Source organism: Pipistrellus kuhlii, unplaced genomic scaffold, assembly GCF_014108245.1.
Source record: "Pipistrellus kuhlii isolate mPipKuh1 unplaced genomic scaffold, mPipKuh1.p scaffold_m20_p_2, whole genome shotgun sequence".
In the NCBI taxonomy this organism is placed as follows: Eukaryota; Metazoa; Chordata; class Mammalia; order Chiroptera; family Vespertilionidae; genus Pipistrellus; species Pipistrellus kuhlii.
The window spans coordinates 70,346,344-70,364,751 of record NW_023425515.1 but is presented as its reverse complement, the minus strand read 5'-3'; the positions used below and the strand labels follow the sequence as shown (position 1 = coordinate 70,364,751).

The following is an 18,408-nucleotide window of genomic DNA, read 5'->3' as shown; positions in this document are numbered from 1 at the left end:
GTCTATCCAACCTTTTACCTCCTCTGCCCAGACCACCGTGATCCAAGTCCCCATCGTTTACCCGAACACAGCAGCCTGCCTGGCCTCTTCATTTCCACCCTTGTCCCTCATACTCCACTGTTCAGGCCTTTGCCAGGCTCTTAAAGATAACCAAGTCAAATTGCTTTCCTGCTTAAAAATCTTCAAACGTTTCCTGCCGTACTTAAAGTAAGATCTAAGCCCTCATCCTAGTTTACAAAGTCTAAGCCCAGCTTACATAGCCTGCTCCTTGCCCACCTCTTGAGCTTCCGATGGCACCCCTCTTTCCCAGCCGGCAGCCCTTCCACCTCAGTGGTTTTCTTGCTACTTCTCTCAAACCCAGATCACAGCCTCCCGAGGGACTGTGGTAAACATTCTCTGCCTGCATTGCCTTTCCCCGAGCTTCATGGGGCTGCATGGACTGTGCACTCAGTCCAGCTTAGAGGTCTCCTCCTCAGGGTGCTCATCCATCTTAAAGTAGCCACCCAATCCTTCTCTATCATCTATTTTTAATTGTCTCTACGGCATTTATTATTATATTTCCTGATTCAATTACGTTTTTCTTCCTCTCATTAGATTGTACGCTCCACAGAGAAAGAGAGCCTTGTGTATTTACTGCTGTGTCCCCTGGGGCCAGAACTGCCTGGCATATGAAGGGGATTTAATGAGCATGTGCTAAGTGAATGACCTGAAGTCTTGAGCCAACAACCGAGAGACAAGGTTGTGTAATGTACTTAGAAATATCAAAGCAGCTCCTCCGCCTTTTAAAACACAGCTGTTCTAAAGCAGGAAGCCACGTTTTGAAACAATTCCAGTTTAGCAAGTGAGAAATATATTTACCTTATTATTACATCATAGGAGTCAATTCTTTCTCCTAACGTCTTGTTCTTCAAAACTCCTCCATTACCAACCACCACACACCTTTTACACGGCACACTGTTGGGCAGACAAGGGGGAGATTGAGCCATCTGTGACAGAATGAGTGATTCCCACACCCATTCATACTTTCAGAAACCCAAAGCCACATTGTACTTGTTACACAAGTAGAAAAAGAGCCAATTATGACTTATATAGGTCTAAGGATGTAACACAAAGGTACAAGACTCGAGAAGAACATTGCCTAAGAAGTGCATTGTCATCAGCAGCTATTAACCCTTATCAGCCCATACACATACAAGTTCCCTCATTTGAATCTCATAACCACCCACAGAGATAAGTAAGCTTAACAGTTCCATTTAACAAATAAAGAAGTTCAGAAAACTAACATTTCAAAGTCACACTCCAAAGAGAGAACTTTGGATGGAATTTGGATACAGGTCTTTGAACTATAGAAACCTCCTTAGACACATATTTTGCATGTGATGTGAGTGTATTTGTTACCTATATATACATTTTTTGTCCTTTATTTTTTTCTGTGTCCCTGGGGTTTTTCTTTATTAAGGTATTACATATGTGTCATTATCCTCCCATTGCTCCCCATCTCCCCACTCATGTCCTCACCCCCCTAGTTTCTGTGTCCATTGGTTAGGCCTATATGTATGCACACAAGTCCTTTGGTTAATCTCTCCCCCTTCCCCCCATCCTCTCCTGCCTTCCCTCTGAGGTTTGACAGTCTGATTGATGCTTCTCTGTCTCTTGATCTGTTTTTGTTCATCAGTTTATGTTGTTCATTATATTCCACAAAGAGTGAGATCATGTGATATTTATCTTTCTCTGACTGGCTTATTTTGCTTAGCATAATGCTCTCCAGGTCCATCCTTGCTGTTGCAAATGGTAGGAATTACTTCCTTTTTACGGCAGCATAGTATTCCATTGTGTAGATGTGCCACAGGTTTTTAATCCACTCATCTGCAGATGGTCACTATGTTTTACCTGAGATTCTAGCTCTTATTACTGCTATATCTTGTAAATGTGGAGACAGACAGATGGAATCAGATGAGGGCAGTGCAACTTCCTTGTACCTGCCCATGCTCACTTAAATTCCAAACATGTACTGGTTGTTGGAGCTTAACCAATACAAACTAAAAATTCACTCTCTGTTCCTGGTGAAGGGCTGAAAAGCAGGACATGAAGTGGGACTTCTATTGCTGGCTGGGATCGGCCGAGGACCACGTATTGTGTACCGTCAGCTTTCCACAAATAGCCTGTCCCACCTTTCTCCTCCACGCTGCCCACCGCCCAGACAGACCTGGAGAAATGACAAAACAGATCGAGCCCTTCTCCTCTAGGGGACAAAACTACGGAGGGGAAGACTGGTGAGACTGCCTTCATGACATGGAAGTATAGAGAAAAAATTTCTTCTAAGAACTAGGAAATCAGCAGACCAGATGAACTGGTATCTGCCAGGCCCTTAGGAAATTCATGAGAGCAAAACTGCACAAATGCTTAGAGTAGTTAACTGCAGAGAATGCAGAAGCACAGGAACCACTGCAGAGAGCCAAGCATTGGCCCTGTCAGGTTAAGAAGAAACAATACACATTCCTATATGCGTGAGATTACCTTTTTGACTGAGAATTTATTTAGCTCATCTAGTTTATGTTTCTAACGCTCCATATTTTAAGACTATTTTTACATGTTTTAATTTGAAACTCTTAGCTCCCAAAGTTAGAGTCATGTCCAAATCAGTGTCTACTTTGTCACAAAAACAAGTATTGCGGCGTTTCACAGGCGGGGAGGTCTGATGGGCGTGCCCAACAGGCTCGAGGACCTGCCCCACACCTCCACCTGGGCATGCCACAATGCATTCTAGGGATGCTTCTTCTAGAACTGTCTGCCTTTAACTGTGAAAGTAACGCCTCCAGGTGCTTTTCTATGCACGCGTGACATTCATCCTAATTCCAGGAAGGCAACCTCATGTGCAGCAGGTGGAGGAGCTGGGAGCCCCGGTAAAGGGAGCGCCTCCTTTTCCAGGCGAATGGCCGTCGTCCTCCCCAGGTCCTCCCCATGAATGCTCTGCACGGGGCAGTTCCCATACACAGGCTAACTGGCCTTTCCTTCCGTAACTTCCGGGTCAGCTTAATGCAAATTGGAGGCTGAATTTTATTTTATTTTTTTAAAAATAAAGTTTGATTCTTTTACAGAGAGGAAGGGAGAGGGAGAGAGACTTAGAGACATCCATCAGCGGAAACTGGTTTGGCTCAGTGGATAGAGTCGGCCTGAGGACTGAAAGTTCCCAGGTTCGATTCAGGTCAAGGACATGTACCTCGGTTGCAGGCACATCCCCAGTAGGGGGTGTGCAAGAGGCAGCTGATCGATGATTCTTCTCTCATGGATGTTTCTACCTCTATCCCTCTCCCTTCCTCTTTGTAAAAAATCAATAAAACATTTTTTTTTTAAAAGAAAGAAAAACATTGATCAGCTGCCTCCTTTACACTCCTTACTGGGTATGTGCCAGCAATCAAGACACATGACCTTGACCGGAATCAAACCTGGGATCCTTGAGTCCGCAGACCGACGCTCTACCCACTAAGCCAAACCAGTCAGGGCTGGAGGCTGAATTTTAAAGCTGGCTCCACCACCCCAGTGGAATGCTGAGCAGACAGGCCGACGGGGAGGAAGTGGCTGGGAATGGACAGGATGGAAATGACAGCTCTCTTCCTGACAGATAACATCCAGTGGGGTGGAGGCGGCTTCTCTACAATGATGGTCACTAGACTAGTTCTGTCCTTTGAATGAAGGCTGGAGGCCACTTCCCTGTCAAAGGCCACCTAAGGCCAGGTGGCCTGGGGCTACCCTTTGGCGGTCTCTTTTTAAAAATTGATTTTAGAGAGAGAGGAAAAGGAAATAGGGGGAGAGAGAGAGGAAGAGAGAGAGAAAGAGAGAAGTTGCCTTCTGTATGTGCCTGACCAGGGATCGCACCCCCAATGTAGGTATGTGCCCTGACCTGGAAACAAACCTGAGGACCTTTTGTGATACATGATGGTGCTCCAGCCAACCGAGCCACCGACCAGGGCTGGCATTAACGGCTTCTCTGCAGCTGGTGTTCACAGTGCCGCCAAGACTAGGAAACGTGTGAGATGCCCGTGCATGGTTTGAACCACACACTTTGCAGCTCACTGCTTCCCTCTCCCCGGCAGATGCCCATATACGACTAAAGGAGTGGTTCGTCCTCTGCTCGGCTTCATCCAGGTGGTCCAGGCTCCCGTTCTTCCTAATTCCTGGGGTGTGAAGCCATAGCGTGCAGTGTCCCTGGAGTGACTGTGTAACTTCACCACATTTAATTAGCACGGCCTTCATGCACAAATAGCCGCAGTGAACCTGAGTCTCTAGGGGCCAGAATGGTGTCACTTCTGTTTCTGTATTCTCCGACCTAAGGCATCCGACTCACAGGCTGTGCGGTTAGAAACCGGTTTGGTTGTTACATTCAGTGTGGCGGTCACTGTCCGACTTTTGAGACTGGAGAAACAGATAGCGGTTCCTCCTTTCCCCATCCTGGAAGCAGGGAGGGAGAAGCACAGGCCCCAAACCGCTCATCTGGAAAGCAAACTCACTCCAGGGGGCCTGGCCCTGCTAATGGAAAACCCGGGAAGCTGCTGATAGTGCAATGTCAGAGGTTACACTCCCTCAGGGGAGAGGCCGATCCAGGAGAGGCACCACCTCACGCAGAGGGAGACGGCAGGAGAGAAAGCGAACTTGAATTGCCCATTTCACATGATCTGTGGCCTTTATTTTTTGACTGCTTCCTGGTATTCATTTTCCCCTTCAGCAGCATCATATGATGATTCGCATACATCACTCCACCTTCAACAACCTGTGGCAGTTCCCACTGCCTCGTGCCTTGCTACCGAGCCCTGCTTTCATGAGCCTGCCAATGGTTGGTCTAGAGGTGGCCCTGGGACCCGTCCCTGGGCGGTCAGACATAAGGAAGTCTACTGGATGCTCTGGAAAAGATTTTACTCCCAGCAAGAGAATGACTGAGCAGAACCCCTTCCTTTTATCCACCCTTTCCTTTCTGCTCAGAAAACACTGTGTAATGACATCAAGTTAGAGCAGCTGCTGTTTCTTGCAACGAACAGGAAAAGGCAGGGAGTGCCAGAGATCCTGCCACCTCCCAACAGTTACCCATATCTGACTAAAGAAGTGCCCACACCCACAGCTGCTCCACAGAGGTGCAGGCTGTCCGCAGTCCAGCTGTACAATGCACCATTCAGGCGCTGCACGTGTGAACTGGTGTCCCAGGAGCCCGCAGCCCAGTCTGTGCAGCCCTAAGCAGCCACTCCCTTCCCCTCCTTACCACCCGCCCCACCTCAGGCCAGAGGAACCACAAGCCTGCAGATCCAGGAACCACATACCTATGCGATGTGGGAGTTAAAGGTCTGCTTTGTTTTCATCACATTTACTCAGGATGATAGTCACGTGCAGCCCAAAGATCCCAAAACACTGTGCAGTGCCCTGCGGGTAGAGCCCTGACTGCTACCGTGTTTCCCCGAAAATAAGACATCCTCCGAAAATAAGACCTAGCGCATGGAAAGATAAGACATCCCCTGAAAATAAGACCTAGTGCAACTTTGGGGGGAAAAAATAATATAAGACACTGTCTTATTTTCGGGGAAACAGGGTAGTTGTGCTCCCCCTCACAGCATCCCCGGGGCCATGGCCCCGTGACCTCCTCACCTTTCACCCCAGGCTGCCCTTTTGTGAGTCACGGAGGCCTTCAATGTTGTTATTCCCTTGCACGGGACCATTTTCTCCAGCACGTGTGTGGGATGGCTACAGTTCTGCAACAGCTGGCTGCGTCATTGCCGCGCCCTTCACCACACACACTCCCCCTGCTGCTAGAGATTCCCTCCTCTCTCACGCCCCTCCCGGCTGCAAGTGCCGCCATGACAAGAAACCCTGCGCACCAGCAGGGTGTCCGGAGTTGGATGCAGGTGTGGATGCCTCTAACAGAGCCCGGCTCTTTTTAATATATATTAAATACCCAATAGGTCGTTTCTTTTTAAGTTGTCCACAAGGCCATGTGCTCGCCCCGGCTGGCTACCAATCTAACCAGGCTCTGCTGACACTGACCTCATGGATTCTGCCTGGCTAGCAACCTGGAAGCGTTCACGAAACCCCGCTCATTTAGCACAGGTGCTTCCGTTAGCGGAGATGTTTGTATCTGGTTACTCTAACCACCTAGGCAGGACTCAGTCTTCTGGGACCCGGCATGCTTCCAGGATGGGATGCTGGTGGCTGAGGGTGAGGACCATTTTCCTGCCTTTTAAGTGGGAGCTGAGACTGTGTGATTTGGGGTTGCTGCTGCTCTGGTTGTGGGAGAATGTACTCCCACCGAGGAGAGCAGCAGTCCCGAGGACCAGCGTGCAAGCTGGTGCTTAGAAGCTATTGGGTCGGCAAGTAAGTAATTGCGGGTTTCACACATATATGGCTTCAGTTGAATTTTTAGGTTTGCAGACGTAGTAAAAATGTAAAACACATTTTGTTATTTGATAGTTGGCTATTCAGCTGTTAATCAGTAAAAAAAGTTTTTTGATCTGTTTTGTAGTTTTCATTTGGCGTTCGTTGAAAAATGGAAAATCAAAAGGAACATTTTCGTCATATTTTGATTTTTTATTTCCACAAAGGGAAAAACGCATCGCAAGCTCATAAAAAGTTATGTGCTGTTTATGGTGACGAAGCCTTAAAAGAACGGCAGTGTCAAAATTGGTTTGCCAAATTTCGTTCTGGTGATTTTTCACTCAAAGATGAAAAACGCTCTGGTTGTCCAGTTGAAGTTGATGACGCCCTAATCAAAGCAATAATCAATTCGGACTGTCACAGTACAACACGTGAGATTGCAGAGAAGCTTCATGTATCACATACATGCATTGAAAATCACTTAAAACAACTTGGCTATGTTCAAAAACTCGATACATGGGTTCCTCACGAACTGAAAGAATCACAGTTAACGCAACGCATTAGCAGCTGCGATTTGCTAAAGAAACGTAATGAAAATGATCCATTTTTAAAACGACTGATAACTGGCGATGAAAAATGGGTTGTTTACAACAATATCAAGCGGAAAAGATCGTGGAGCAGGCCAGGTGAACCAACTCAAACAACATCAAAAGCTGATATTCATCAAAAGAAGGTTTTGTTATCAGTTTGGTGGGATTACAAAGGAATTGTCTACTTTGAACTCTTACCACCCAACCGAACGATCAATTCTGATGTCTACATTGAACAACTAATGAAATTAAACAATGCAGTTGAAGAAAAGCGGCCCAAATTGACAAATCGAAAAGGTGTTGTATTCCATCATGACAATGCAAGGCCACACACATCTTTGGTCACTCGGCAAAAATTAATGGAGCTTGGTTGGGATGTTTTGCCACATCCACCATATAGTCCTGACCTTGCACCATCTGATTACTTTTTGTTTCGATCTTTACAAAACTCCTTGAATGGTAAAAATTTCAATAATGATGATGATGTCAAATCGTACCTGATTCAGTTTTTTGCTAATAAAAACCAGAAGTTTTTTGAACGTGGGATTATGATGCTGCCTGAAAGATGGCAAAAGGTCATTGATCAAAATGGGCAATACATTCCATAGACAGCCGGGGAATGCCAGGGCCTTGCAACATGGGCACATTTTAAGAATTGCTTTTCTGTGATGCGGGTCCCTTAATGCCATGGTCGGCAAACTCATTAGTCAACAGAGCCAAATATCAACAGTTCAACGATTGAAATTTCTTTTGAGAGCCAAATTTTTAAAATTTAAACTTCTTCTAATGCCACTTCTTCAAAATAGACTCACCAAGGCCGTGGTATTTGGTGGAAGAGCCACACTCAAGGGACCAGAGAGCCGCATGTGGCTCGTAAGCCTCAGTTTATCGACCACTGCCTTAAAGTATTCCCAATCTTTAGTTACGTTTTTTAAAACAATATTTTTATTGATTTTAGAGAGAGAGGGAGAGAAAAAGGAGAGAGGGAAACATGGATGGGAGAGTGAAACATTGACTGACTGCCTTGCGCATGCCCCCCCACTGGGGATGGAGCCCACAGCCCAGGCATGTGCCCTGACTGGGAATCAAACTGGCACTGGATGATGCCCAACCAACCGAGCCACACCAGCAGAGCAGGAGACAGGTAAAACGTCAAGGGAACTAGAGCTGCGTCACTCCAAACGGCTTGTCCCAGGCACGGCCGCTCGGTGCCCTCTGAACAAGGTGCTGTCGAGGCTAGAAAGGAAACTAGGTCACCATCACCACCAACCTCCTTTTCAAAAGCTTTTTGTCATTGAAATATAATTCGCATGGCATAAAACTCACCATGAGAAACAACGAGATTCAGTGGGTGCTGGCATATTCACAAGGCGGTGTAACCACCACCATCAAACACGGAGCGTCCACCGCCCCCAGAGGCCCCGGGCCAGCGGCAGGTGCGCGCCTCTGGCAGCCACTCCTCTGCTCTGTCTCCACGGCCGTGCCTGTTCTGGCTCCTCTGCACGGAGGGAATTGTATAACATGTGGTCCTTTGTGACTGGCTTCTGTCATGGCTCATGTTTTCCAGGTTTATCCAGGTCGCAGCATGAGTCAGCACCTCATTCCTTCCCACGACTGAATGACAGCCATTACATTTGTTTAATTTAAATGGGCATCCATTAGCCGAGACCGGTTTGGCTCAATGGATAGAGCGTTGGCTTGGGGACTGAAGGGTCCCGGGTTCGATTCCGGTCAAGGGCATGTACCTTGGTTGCGGGCATATCCCCAGTAGGGGGTGTGCAAGAGGCAGCTGATCGATGACTCTCTCTCATCAATGTTTCTAACTCTCTATCTCTCTCCCTTCCTCTCTGTACAAAATCAATAAAAATATATTTAAAAAAAAAATAAATGGGCATCCGTTTATTGACCTGCTCTGCAGTGGTCGGGCATCTGGGGCTATAATGAATGCTGCTGCTTTGAACACTATGTGTTAAGTCTTATGTTTCCATGTGTCTTCAATTGAAGCTTTCTATTTTGAAATTATTCCAGACTCACAGAAAGTTGCAAAATAGTCCCGAGGAGCCCCGCATACCCTTCACCCACTTTCCCTGGTGACACTGACTGAGCTGTTTCCTATTGAAATTGGCATTGCTATAATGCACATGCGTGGTTCTGACCTCCCTCTTTTGCATGAAACTGAGATTCAGAAACTCAAAAACGTGCCCAAGGTCACAGAGCAGTGAGTGCTTCCCTCACCAAGTAGCAACCCCTCCTATTTAGAAGGCTCCATGCCCCCACCTCCTCACCCTCACCCTCTGCCATAAAAACAATAGCCTGTTTTTCAAGCTATCCTTTTCTAGCAGATTTTCAGTCCCCTGCTGCCAAAGTTCTGGTCTGACAGCTGATCTTTAATAATAAAAATATAATATGCTAATTAGACCAGACAGCCAGAAGACCTTCCTGGACATTCTTCTTGACGATCTTCCGGAAGCCAGGGCTGTGAGGGCCGAGCCCCTTGCAAGAATTTCATGCATTGGGCCTCTAGTATATCCATAAAAGAAGGAACATGAAAAATACCCCACTATAATTGTTTTTAAATAATTTAGGTGGTGGTAGAACAACATTGTGAACATACTAAATGCCACTGAATTGTTCACTTTAAATGACTTATTTTATGTTATGTAAATTATACCCCAATTAAAGATATGGTTTGCCAACATTTCTGGAAGACTTGTTTTCTTTCCCAAACTGGGCAGGACCGGCTGGCGCAGAGGCAGCCCTGGGGAGAAGGCCAGTTCGCACACTGACTCTGCCCGCGCGATCTTATCTGCAGGGTGAGAGCTGAGGGGGAAAAACAGGTTCTGTGGTATCTGTTCAGAGAGGAGTCTATCAAGATCAGGCATCTTCAAGGGGATAAAGAGAACCTCTTTAACATATTTGTGTTTTCAATGAACTGGCACAGGTACTCTGGGGATGTTTTAGTTTAACCCTGGGTAAACATGTTTAACATCTGGATAAACATGGTTTGAGGCTGAGGAGGAAAGCATAAGCTACATTCAGTAATGAATGTGGCAATGGAATGCCCTGAAGTCCTAAAGAATAGGACCAAAAGGATGAACAATTTCCGAATTCTCTTCCCCTTCCGTCTCAGGACGGTGCTCGGGTTAAGACAGTCAATCGTGGGGTCTTTTCTCTGCTCATTAGAATGTGAGGGGGCGCTGGATGCCTCTCGCCTCGGATTTCCATGTCACCTTTCCCGACCTCAGTTCTCATCGCTAACATGTGGAGGCTGAACTGGACCATCCCTATCTGTCCTGCCTCGGACCATCTCTATGAGCTCACAACTTTGCCTTTGGGTCTGACCTGTTCACAGAACACATCAGGGGCAGGTCAGCTCAGGAATTGTGATGCGTTAGGAAACAGGTCAGCAGCCTAATATTGACCTTATCCAACCTGCTGGGCTATTGCTTGGGAGAGAAACTCAGAAAGAATATAAAGGAAAAGGCCCAAGATTGCATCCTCCTATCATGCAATAGGACATGTCCATTACCTATTTTATTTTGTTCTATTTTGGTACAAACATATACCAAAGAGATTCATTAAATTAAATAAAATGGGTAATGCACATGTCCTATTGTATATCTTTTCACATAGAACAGATAAAAATTAGGGGGAAAGGCAATTTTCTAAAATGTGAATGTTTTTCCAACAGAGGTGATTACTAAAAGGAAGCAAATTATTATCATTACTAGGTGACAAAAAAGCTTTGGGGGAAAACACACACACACACACACACACACGCACGCACGCACACACGCACACACGCACACACGCACACACGCACGCGCGCGCGGCTTTTGTTGAGGTTATTTGGGAGGGAAGTGGGGAGTGGCTGTGGAAGGGAGGAGGTGAGAGCAAAGAACAAGCATGGAATTGTTTCAGCTCCAAGGCTCTTTCACACCGTTTTTGGCCAAACACACACACTCCTGTTCCCTTCGCTCTTTATTTCTGGCCCAAAGTTCTTCATGGTCTTAACTTTAGAAAAAGGCTCTCTCTTTACTACCTTACAAAGATGGCATAAGTAAAATCTTCATGAGAGATGCCACCTCAAAATGGTTTACAACCCCAGTACGTTTCCACAGTCTGCACAGAGTATCCATTCTCCAAGGGAGAAACCACCGTCGGCTGCTTCCAGCACCAGGCTAGGCTGCTCTCCAGTTACCAGGTGACTGACTCAGAATCCTGACGGTTCCCAGGTGGGGACGAGGACAATGTGGAGAATGCTGATGAATGCTGCTAGTTGTCCTTCAATAATCACGTTTCTTTTGTTCAGTAAAATAGGACTCTTCGGTGTGTTTTTTAAGGTGGGCATACAGCCAGGTGGAATAAAGGCTACAATTCCCAGTCATATTTACAGCTAGATGTGGTTTTGTCATTATATTCCTAGCCAACCAGACATAATCAGCGGCTGCTACTAAATGTTTAACGACCAGTTCTCTTTGGGAGGGAGAAGGGTGATGAGAGAGGCCAGGGTTTGGGGTGTTTGTGTCTGTAGTGTTTGCCAATCACCATGGCATAAGTCATCCCACCAAAGGTCATTTCAAGCTTCTACCCTGATGGCACGGAATGCGGCATTGGGAAGACCTGCAGCTCTCACAGGAATGCAATGAAGTAGTATATGTGATTTCTTTCATTTTTTATTTTTATTTTTTTATATTTTTATTGATTTTCCACAGAGAGGAAGGGAGAGGGATAGAGAGCTAGAAACGTCAATGAGAGAGAAACATTGACCAGCTGCCTCCTGCACACCCCTACTGGGGATGTGCCCGCAACCAATGTACATGCCCTTGACTGGAATCGAACCTAGGACCTTTCAGTCCACAGGCCGATGCTCTATCCACTGAGCCTTACTGGGTGGGGCGTGTCTTTCCCTTCCCTCCTCCCTGCTGGCCAGAATGCAGACCCCAAGGAGGAAACCCTAAGGAGGAAACTGTGTATAGAGAAATCCAGAGTCACAATGGAGAAGCCTCGGTCCCTGATGCTCAGCTGCTGGGCTGGTCCTGGAATGTTCTTTTGCCAACTTAACATTTACACAACAGCTGTGAGAAAGAACAAAACTCCTGTCTTGTAAATGCGACTGGTATTCGGAGTGTTCCCATTTCCCAGTGGAACCTACAACAGCTGAGGGCATCATGCGCGCTAAATAAGGTAACTAAACAAAGCTAGGGTCATATCTGGTGGGATCACAAAGGATCCAGATTTGAAACAACAACAAAAAGAAATGGAGGGAGAATCACATATGGGTGAAGAGAGCAGCCAAAGGAAAAGGGATGAGCAAAGATGGCTCTCGCCTCTCCACACCCCAGTCCCTCCTCTCCGGCCTGCAGACCCAGCACAAAGAGTGAGCGATCCCAGGCCAACAAGGCTGCCTCCTCACACCCAGGGGCCAGCCTCCACATACAGGCAGCCAGAGGGGACGACTCCCCCACCAGGGGCAGTCAAATCCTCTGGCTGAGAAAGAGGGCCTGTTCTCAGATCTCCTTTTCCAGAGCAGTTTTGCAAGGTCTGGAGGAGAAATGGTACATGCAGGTCACTCAGGGGACAGTCTGAATGGACTTGGGCAGCAGTAGGCAGGGTGGCATACCTGCCTTTCTGGAATACATTTGCAATGTATTGCTCAGGCCCAGGCTGGCCTGTTACTGTCTTTGTATTGTACAGTGGGATCCAGACAAACATTGAATGACTTTCTTAAAACATAGGTAAAATTTATTACCTGTTCTCAAAAGTTAATATGCAAAGAGAAGATAATGTCACAGGTATATTCTTATTGTGGGCAAAAAGGGGGCTCTACAATAAACCTGACAGGCTCAGGGGGCCACATGCAGGCCTGACAAGCCCAGTGACCAAAAGTAACCACACAGGATGGTCCGATCCCAAATCCCTAACTGGGTAGGTCACAGCAGGTAGTCCCGTACCAGGCCTACAGCTTCCTTAGCAAAGGTCAATCCTCACTTTGTGGATCTCTGTCCACTGTTCTTATGCATCTGGGATAACATACCTTTGAAATGTCCGAGTAATTTTCTTTTCTTACCCTTCAAAGACACAGGCACCGGCACCAGAGCACCAGACCACAGAACCCTCATTGTCATATTATTCCCTGCATACCATCTGTATGTGCCATAAATGTTCATTATTAACTATCCTGCACCACGAATGCAAAAGTATGTTTCTCCTGTCCCCTTAATCTACTACTAATGGATTTCATGCACCTTTCTTAGATCTCCTTTATTTTTTTTTTATTATTAATTTTTTTTAGAGACAGAGAGAGAGGAAGGGAGGGAGGCATGGTGGGAAGGAGGAAGAAGGTAAAGGAAGAAGAGGAGGAAGAAAAGGAGGAGGAAAAGAAGAGGAGAAAGAGAGAGAGAAAAAAAAGAGAGGGAGAGAAAGAGAGAGAAAAACATCAACCCATTGTTCTGATCATCTATGCATTCATTGGTTGATCCTTAGATGTGTCCTGACCAGGGATCAAACCTGCAACCTTGGTATATTGGGACAACACTCTAATTGAACTACCCAGCAAGGACAAATCTCCTTTGATTGTAATGTATAAAATAAACTGCAAGAGTGCCCTTCTCCAGACCAGCTGAGATCTTGCTCTCCAGCATCTGTTGTCAGCTTGGCAAAATAAACTCATAAAAATTCTCTGCAGGTTTGGGCATTTCCTGACTCAGCCAACATTATCAAATTTCCAAACATCGTCTCCAGGGAACAGGTGTGCACATGTCAAGCAAGCAGCTCAGCAATGCTGAGTATCTGAGTGCATGGCTATGCCACTCTGTGGGGATCCAAAATGGAGTTTTCCATTCGCTCTCCACCTGTCGAGTCTCTGTCTGCATTTATTCGACTTCAGACTGAAGGATTCTTGTGCAATCTGCATGACTTCCAGTCTCTCCTTACCAACATACCCACCTCCCTCCCAACACTGGAGATGCTATGAACCCGAGTTGGAGGTTGGAGGTGCAGGGGGGTAGGGGGGGAGACACTCGCAGTGATGGGGAGGTGAGGTGGGAGAGGGAGGTGGGGCAGAGTGACAAGCACAAGTCAGCAGAGAAGCAGCAGCCTGCCAGTGCATACGTGATAAACACCTGTGCCTGAGAGGTTCTGAAAGCAACTCAAGCACATTCTAGTTCTAAGATAAAAACAAAGCAGAAAGGAAACTTTCATTCACATACCCTCCGGTCTCCTGTCAGTAGTTCACATGTACAGGGCCAAGAATCTTTTCAAATATCCGCAGATACTTGCTGCAAATATCTGAGGAATGATCATTATCACTTGTAAATCAGAACTCTAGGCACTGGATAAATCAATCTAGGTCACATCCTGGCTCGGGCATTTAGCAGGTGTAACAAACACATACGGTTGTCTGCCTAGCCTCAGTCTCTCCAGTTAAAATGGAGATCATCAAGGGTACTTTTCAGGGTGGTGGTAAAAATTAGAGAGAATTGACATAAAGCACAGATGCATGGCCAAGGTCTACACAAAAAAATATTCTACAAGTGAGAGCTATCTAAACATTAGGTGAAAGGAGAATATATTGGTTGTTGTTGTAGACAATCAAACACCAAAACTGAGATAGTTTGATGGCATCGTAATTGGTACAAACTGAAATGAACCAGCATATAGAACATAATCCGCACATCAATAATCCGGGTATCCAACAGAGGCAGGTGAGATGAACTCAGTCAAAATCTAGCATTGTTCCTCCCTCTCTATTATGTAAACTCTATTTTCATTTTCATACCACTGTCCACTAACCTATTTCTGCACCGCCCCTTTCCCCCTCCCCCCCACATACACACTGCTCCCAATAGCACCTCTGTTCTCTTGTGCAAGAAGGGAAATTCTGCATTCTACTTTTGAATGGAGGTCAGACCATTATAGACTATACATATCATCCCTCTGTAGCTTAAAACTTTGTGTGGGGGGGAAAAACACACTATAGATTACACTGACAATTCAATTTCTAGGGGGTGAACTTGACATCAAAATTTTCTAAAAGCTAAATTATCGTGTGTAGTCAGAAAATGTGTATCTAAGCAAGCTGTTTGCTTTGCTCAAATATAATTCTGAATAAAAGAAGAGAGCTGCTTCTGAAACCCAATATTCAAATGAAACAGAAAGGTCCCTGAGGAACAGGTCAGAATATGTACGGGAAGGGGTGTGGGAAACAGCCCGGGAGTGAGGCTGTGAGCTGATTAACGGGGATGAGAGTTAATTCTTCAGGAACAAGTTAGCAAAGATGAATGTGGGTTAAAAACACCCTGACTTTGCACTAGTATCGCCCATCGTATGACTTCTGCAAAGGTTTGAGCCAGCCAATTACATTACAAAGCTTCTAAATTATTTTTGTAGTTTGTTTATTTCAAGTGTTGTTTGTTTATTCAAGAAACCACTTCTAGGTGTCTTAGTTATGTACCAATGCTGTGGAATTTTCCCAAGTGATGACATTTTACCTCGGGGTGCATGTTTTGAACCACTTCAGCTAAAACTAAAAGTCAAACAGAGGCAAGGAAATGAACTCACTTGTCAAACTCATCAAAGAGGTCACAGCTCTGCAGTTTTGAAAGAGCAAGTCGAAAATATTCCGCTAGAAAACAAATGAAGTTCTGTGAGTGAAAGGAATCGTGGCTTCTTGGGTACATAGGAAGCCACCTTTTCCTCTATTTGTTCCCCAAAGCCATTACAACTGGTGTAGCTACATTTCATTTCTCCTGGGATGAAGATTCATGATACAACTGCATTTAGCCAGCACTACTTAATAGGCACATCACAATGGTCAATGCTCTGAGGACATGAAAAATAAGGGGCTTTGTGGGAAAACAATCATAAAAAGTAATCCCCAAATTAGCAGAATCAGATAATTCTGAAACTAAAATCAGTGTAGAAATCAAAGGCAGCAAATTTATCCTTATTGAATTACCTATCAAATTCTCTGCAATACCCTTTTAAAACACACATACACACACACACACACACATACACACACACACACACAATCAATCAATCAATCAATCTATCAATAAGCAAAATTTAAGTCAGAAAACTGTAGGCTTGTCACCTTCTGGGCTTTTAGAGTCTCCCCAAAATGGAGAACATAAAGTTGTGTAAGCCAATCAGGTATCAGGCAGAGGGGAAAGTGTCTCATTATTAGTGGATGAAATATTTCTCTCTAAATTTAGCAAAAATAAAACACCCACTGATTAAATTTTTAAAATTTAATCTAGCTCTTCAGTCAAGGAGCTAGAACTTGCTGATGAAGTAAAAGAAAACTCACAAGTAAAGAGGTGAAGTGGGAGATGGGGAGGAAGTTAACACACAGAGTTGTCCTGCTAATTCTAATTGGAATAAGATAAGGCGTTGGGACTCATTAACAATGCGGTGGCAGAACAAAAGTATAAATTAGTGTCTTAACAACAACAATAAAAATCTACCTTTTTAATCCTCTTATTCTATCCTGCCTCAAACGGAGTTCTATACTAAAATGGATTCCCTCTTCCCATCCCAAAATAATATTCTTTAGAAATCATTATGAAACAGAAAGATCAAACGGCCTATTTTTATATAAACACGCCGTTCACATCAAACACCGCTCATTTTCAACACGGCAAGGTGAGAATAGCTTTACCGACCTGATGTCCTCGTCCCGTAGGGCAAATCAAACTTATCGCTACCATATAAGGAAGCGAGCTTTCTAAAATCGGCTGCACAGAGAAAAGGGTGAAACTGTTGGAACCTGGAAGATAAGGATAAGAAATGATTTTCCCAAGTGCACATGACATTGGTAGGCTTTTGAAGTCACAACTGAAAATAACTGTAGCATATTATTCATGTTGTTATATTGACTATATAAATGTATAATTATTTTTTAAATTATCTAAAATCACCTTAAATAGTATCTAAATGTTACATAGAACAGGATATGCAATGGAACTACATGACCAGCCTAGAAACACTTTACAGGTAGTGGAACCAAAACTACGTAACAGCAAAGGGGGCGGGGCTTGGGGGAACAAAATTTTAAAACAAACCAACACCAAGTGATAAAATGTTAGCTGCCATACACAGAAAGAAACAAAGGAACTAATAAGGGAAAATAAAAATATGGATGCCAACCTATTCCCAAAAGTAAAGGCACTGTACGTATGAATGTGTCAACCATGAAAATAAAGTATACATTAACATTAGATATAGCTAGAAGTAAATTCCTGATGTCATTAAATTAAGTTTAACTGAAGAACAAGAACCCCAGGCATTTTTCTATTTACTGCCTGTCTGTCCAGGTGCTCTCTCACAAAAGAATGTTTGATGAGGGTAGGGGGTGCCTCTGCTTTTTCTCACTTTTAGTGGCTGGCACAGAGTAGGCAGACAACATACATTTAATAAATGACTGAATGAATTCAAACTTTAAAATAATTCTTTATGTAACTATTATTTAATAAAATTTTTATAAGTTTTAATTAAAGAAAAGGAGTAGATAACATGCTATTTTTTATCTACTAGAAGGACTGAATGCTACAGAGCAAACCAAGCTAATCCTCCCCCCCAATACCCACACAGAGCCCCCTCTGTCCAGACTCATCACCTTTACTTTCTCCTACTCTAAAAACTACAGGTGGAGATCAGAGTGCCCCTTACAGTATATTTCAGAGGCTACAGACAGAATGGAGTAGGGGTGAACTGGCTTCAGGTTATCCTGGCTTTGCCACTCATGTGCCACTAACTTTTTTCAGAGCTGAGCTAAAACCTCACATGTACTCAGGCTAAGGAAACAGGTGGGAGACCAGCCCTTCCTGCTTTACACATGATGTGTTTCCCAGATTTAGTTGTCATAGTGATAGCAGCCTTGCAGGTCCAGCCAATCTTGAAAGGTCCTATGGATACCAGGATGGATGCCTAAGTTCAGGATCTGCTCTGAGATGAAGTGTCAAGTTACCTGACGTAAGATTGAGAGGAGACACAAGATCTCCCTAACCTGGGAAAGTGAACCACAGATGACTTTGCATCCAGAGAGCAAGGCAATAAAGGACTTTGTTCTTTGGAGTCAGTAGGGGTGATGATATGATGACCAATGATTAATGTTTATTGCCAGTCAAACCTTGTGCTAGATGGCTTACATTTTATTTCTAAATGAAGTAATAGTTTGGCACTATGTCATAAGCACTATATATGCTCATGATTAGCCTTATCTGTAATAATTATATATTATATAGTAAATCAAGCATGTTAAATTCAAGGCCCACAACAAATTTTTGCGACCCTGCGAATATAATGGTATGTAAGAAACATTTTCATAGGAGATTAAAAATGGGGGCAGCCCTAACCAATTTGGCTCAGTGAACAAAGTGCTGGCCTGCGGACTGAAAGGTCCCAGGTTCAATTCTAGGCAAGGCCATGTACCTTGGTTGCAGGCACATCCCTAGTACGG

General features: G+C 44.8%; 1 protein-coding gene across 11 annotated transcripts in view; it reads right to left on the bottom strand.

The window, feature by feature from the left end:
• The window catches only part of ST3GAL6 (ST3 beta-galactoside alpha-2,3-sialyltransferase 6), an 82,780-nt gene that overhangs the window by 6,702 nt on the left and 57,670 nt on the right, over positions 1–18,408 (bottom strand). For 4 of the 11 annotated variants that reach the window (XM_045584024.1, XM_045584023.1, XM_045584026.1 and 1 more), the window contains 3 exons: positions 16,613–16,716; positions 15,507–15,570; positions 859–957 (listed from right to left, as the gene is read on the bottom strand). In XM_045584024.1, coding sequence (XP_045439980.1) covers positions 859–957; positions 15,507–15,570; positions 16,613–16,716 — 267 coding nt within the window. The remainder of the gene's footprint in view (positions 1–858; positions 958–15,506; positions 15,571–16,612; positions 16,717–18,408) is intronic. The other 7 variants (XM_036448390.2, XM_036448394.2, XM_036448391.2 and 4 more) reach the window with 3 other exon arrangements.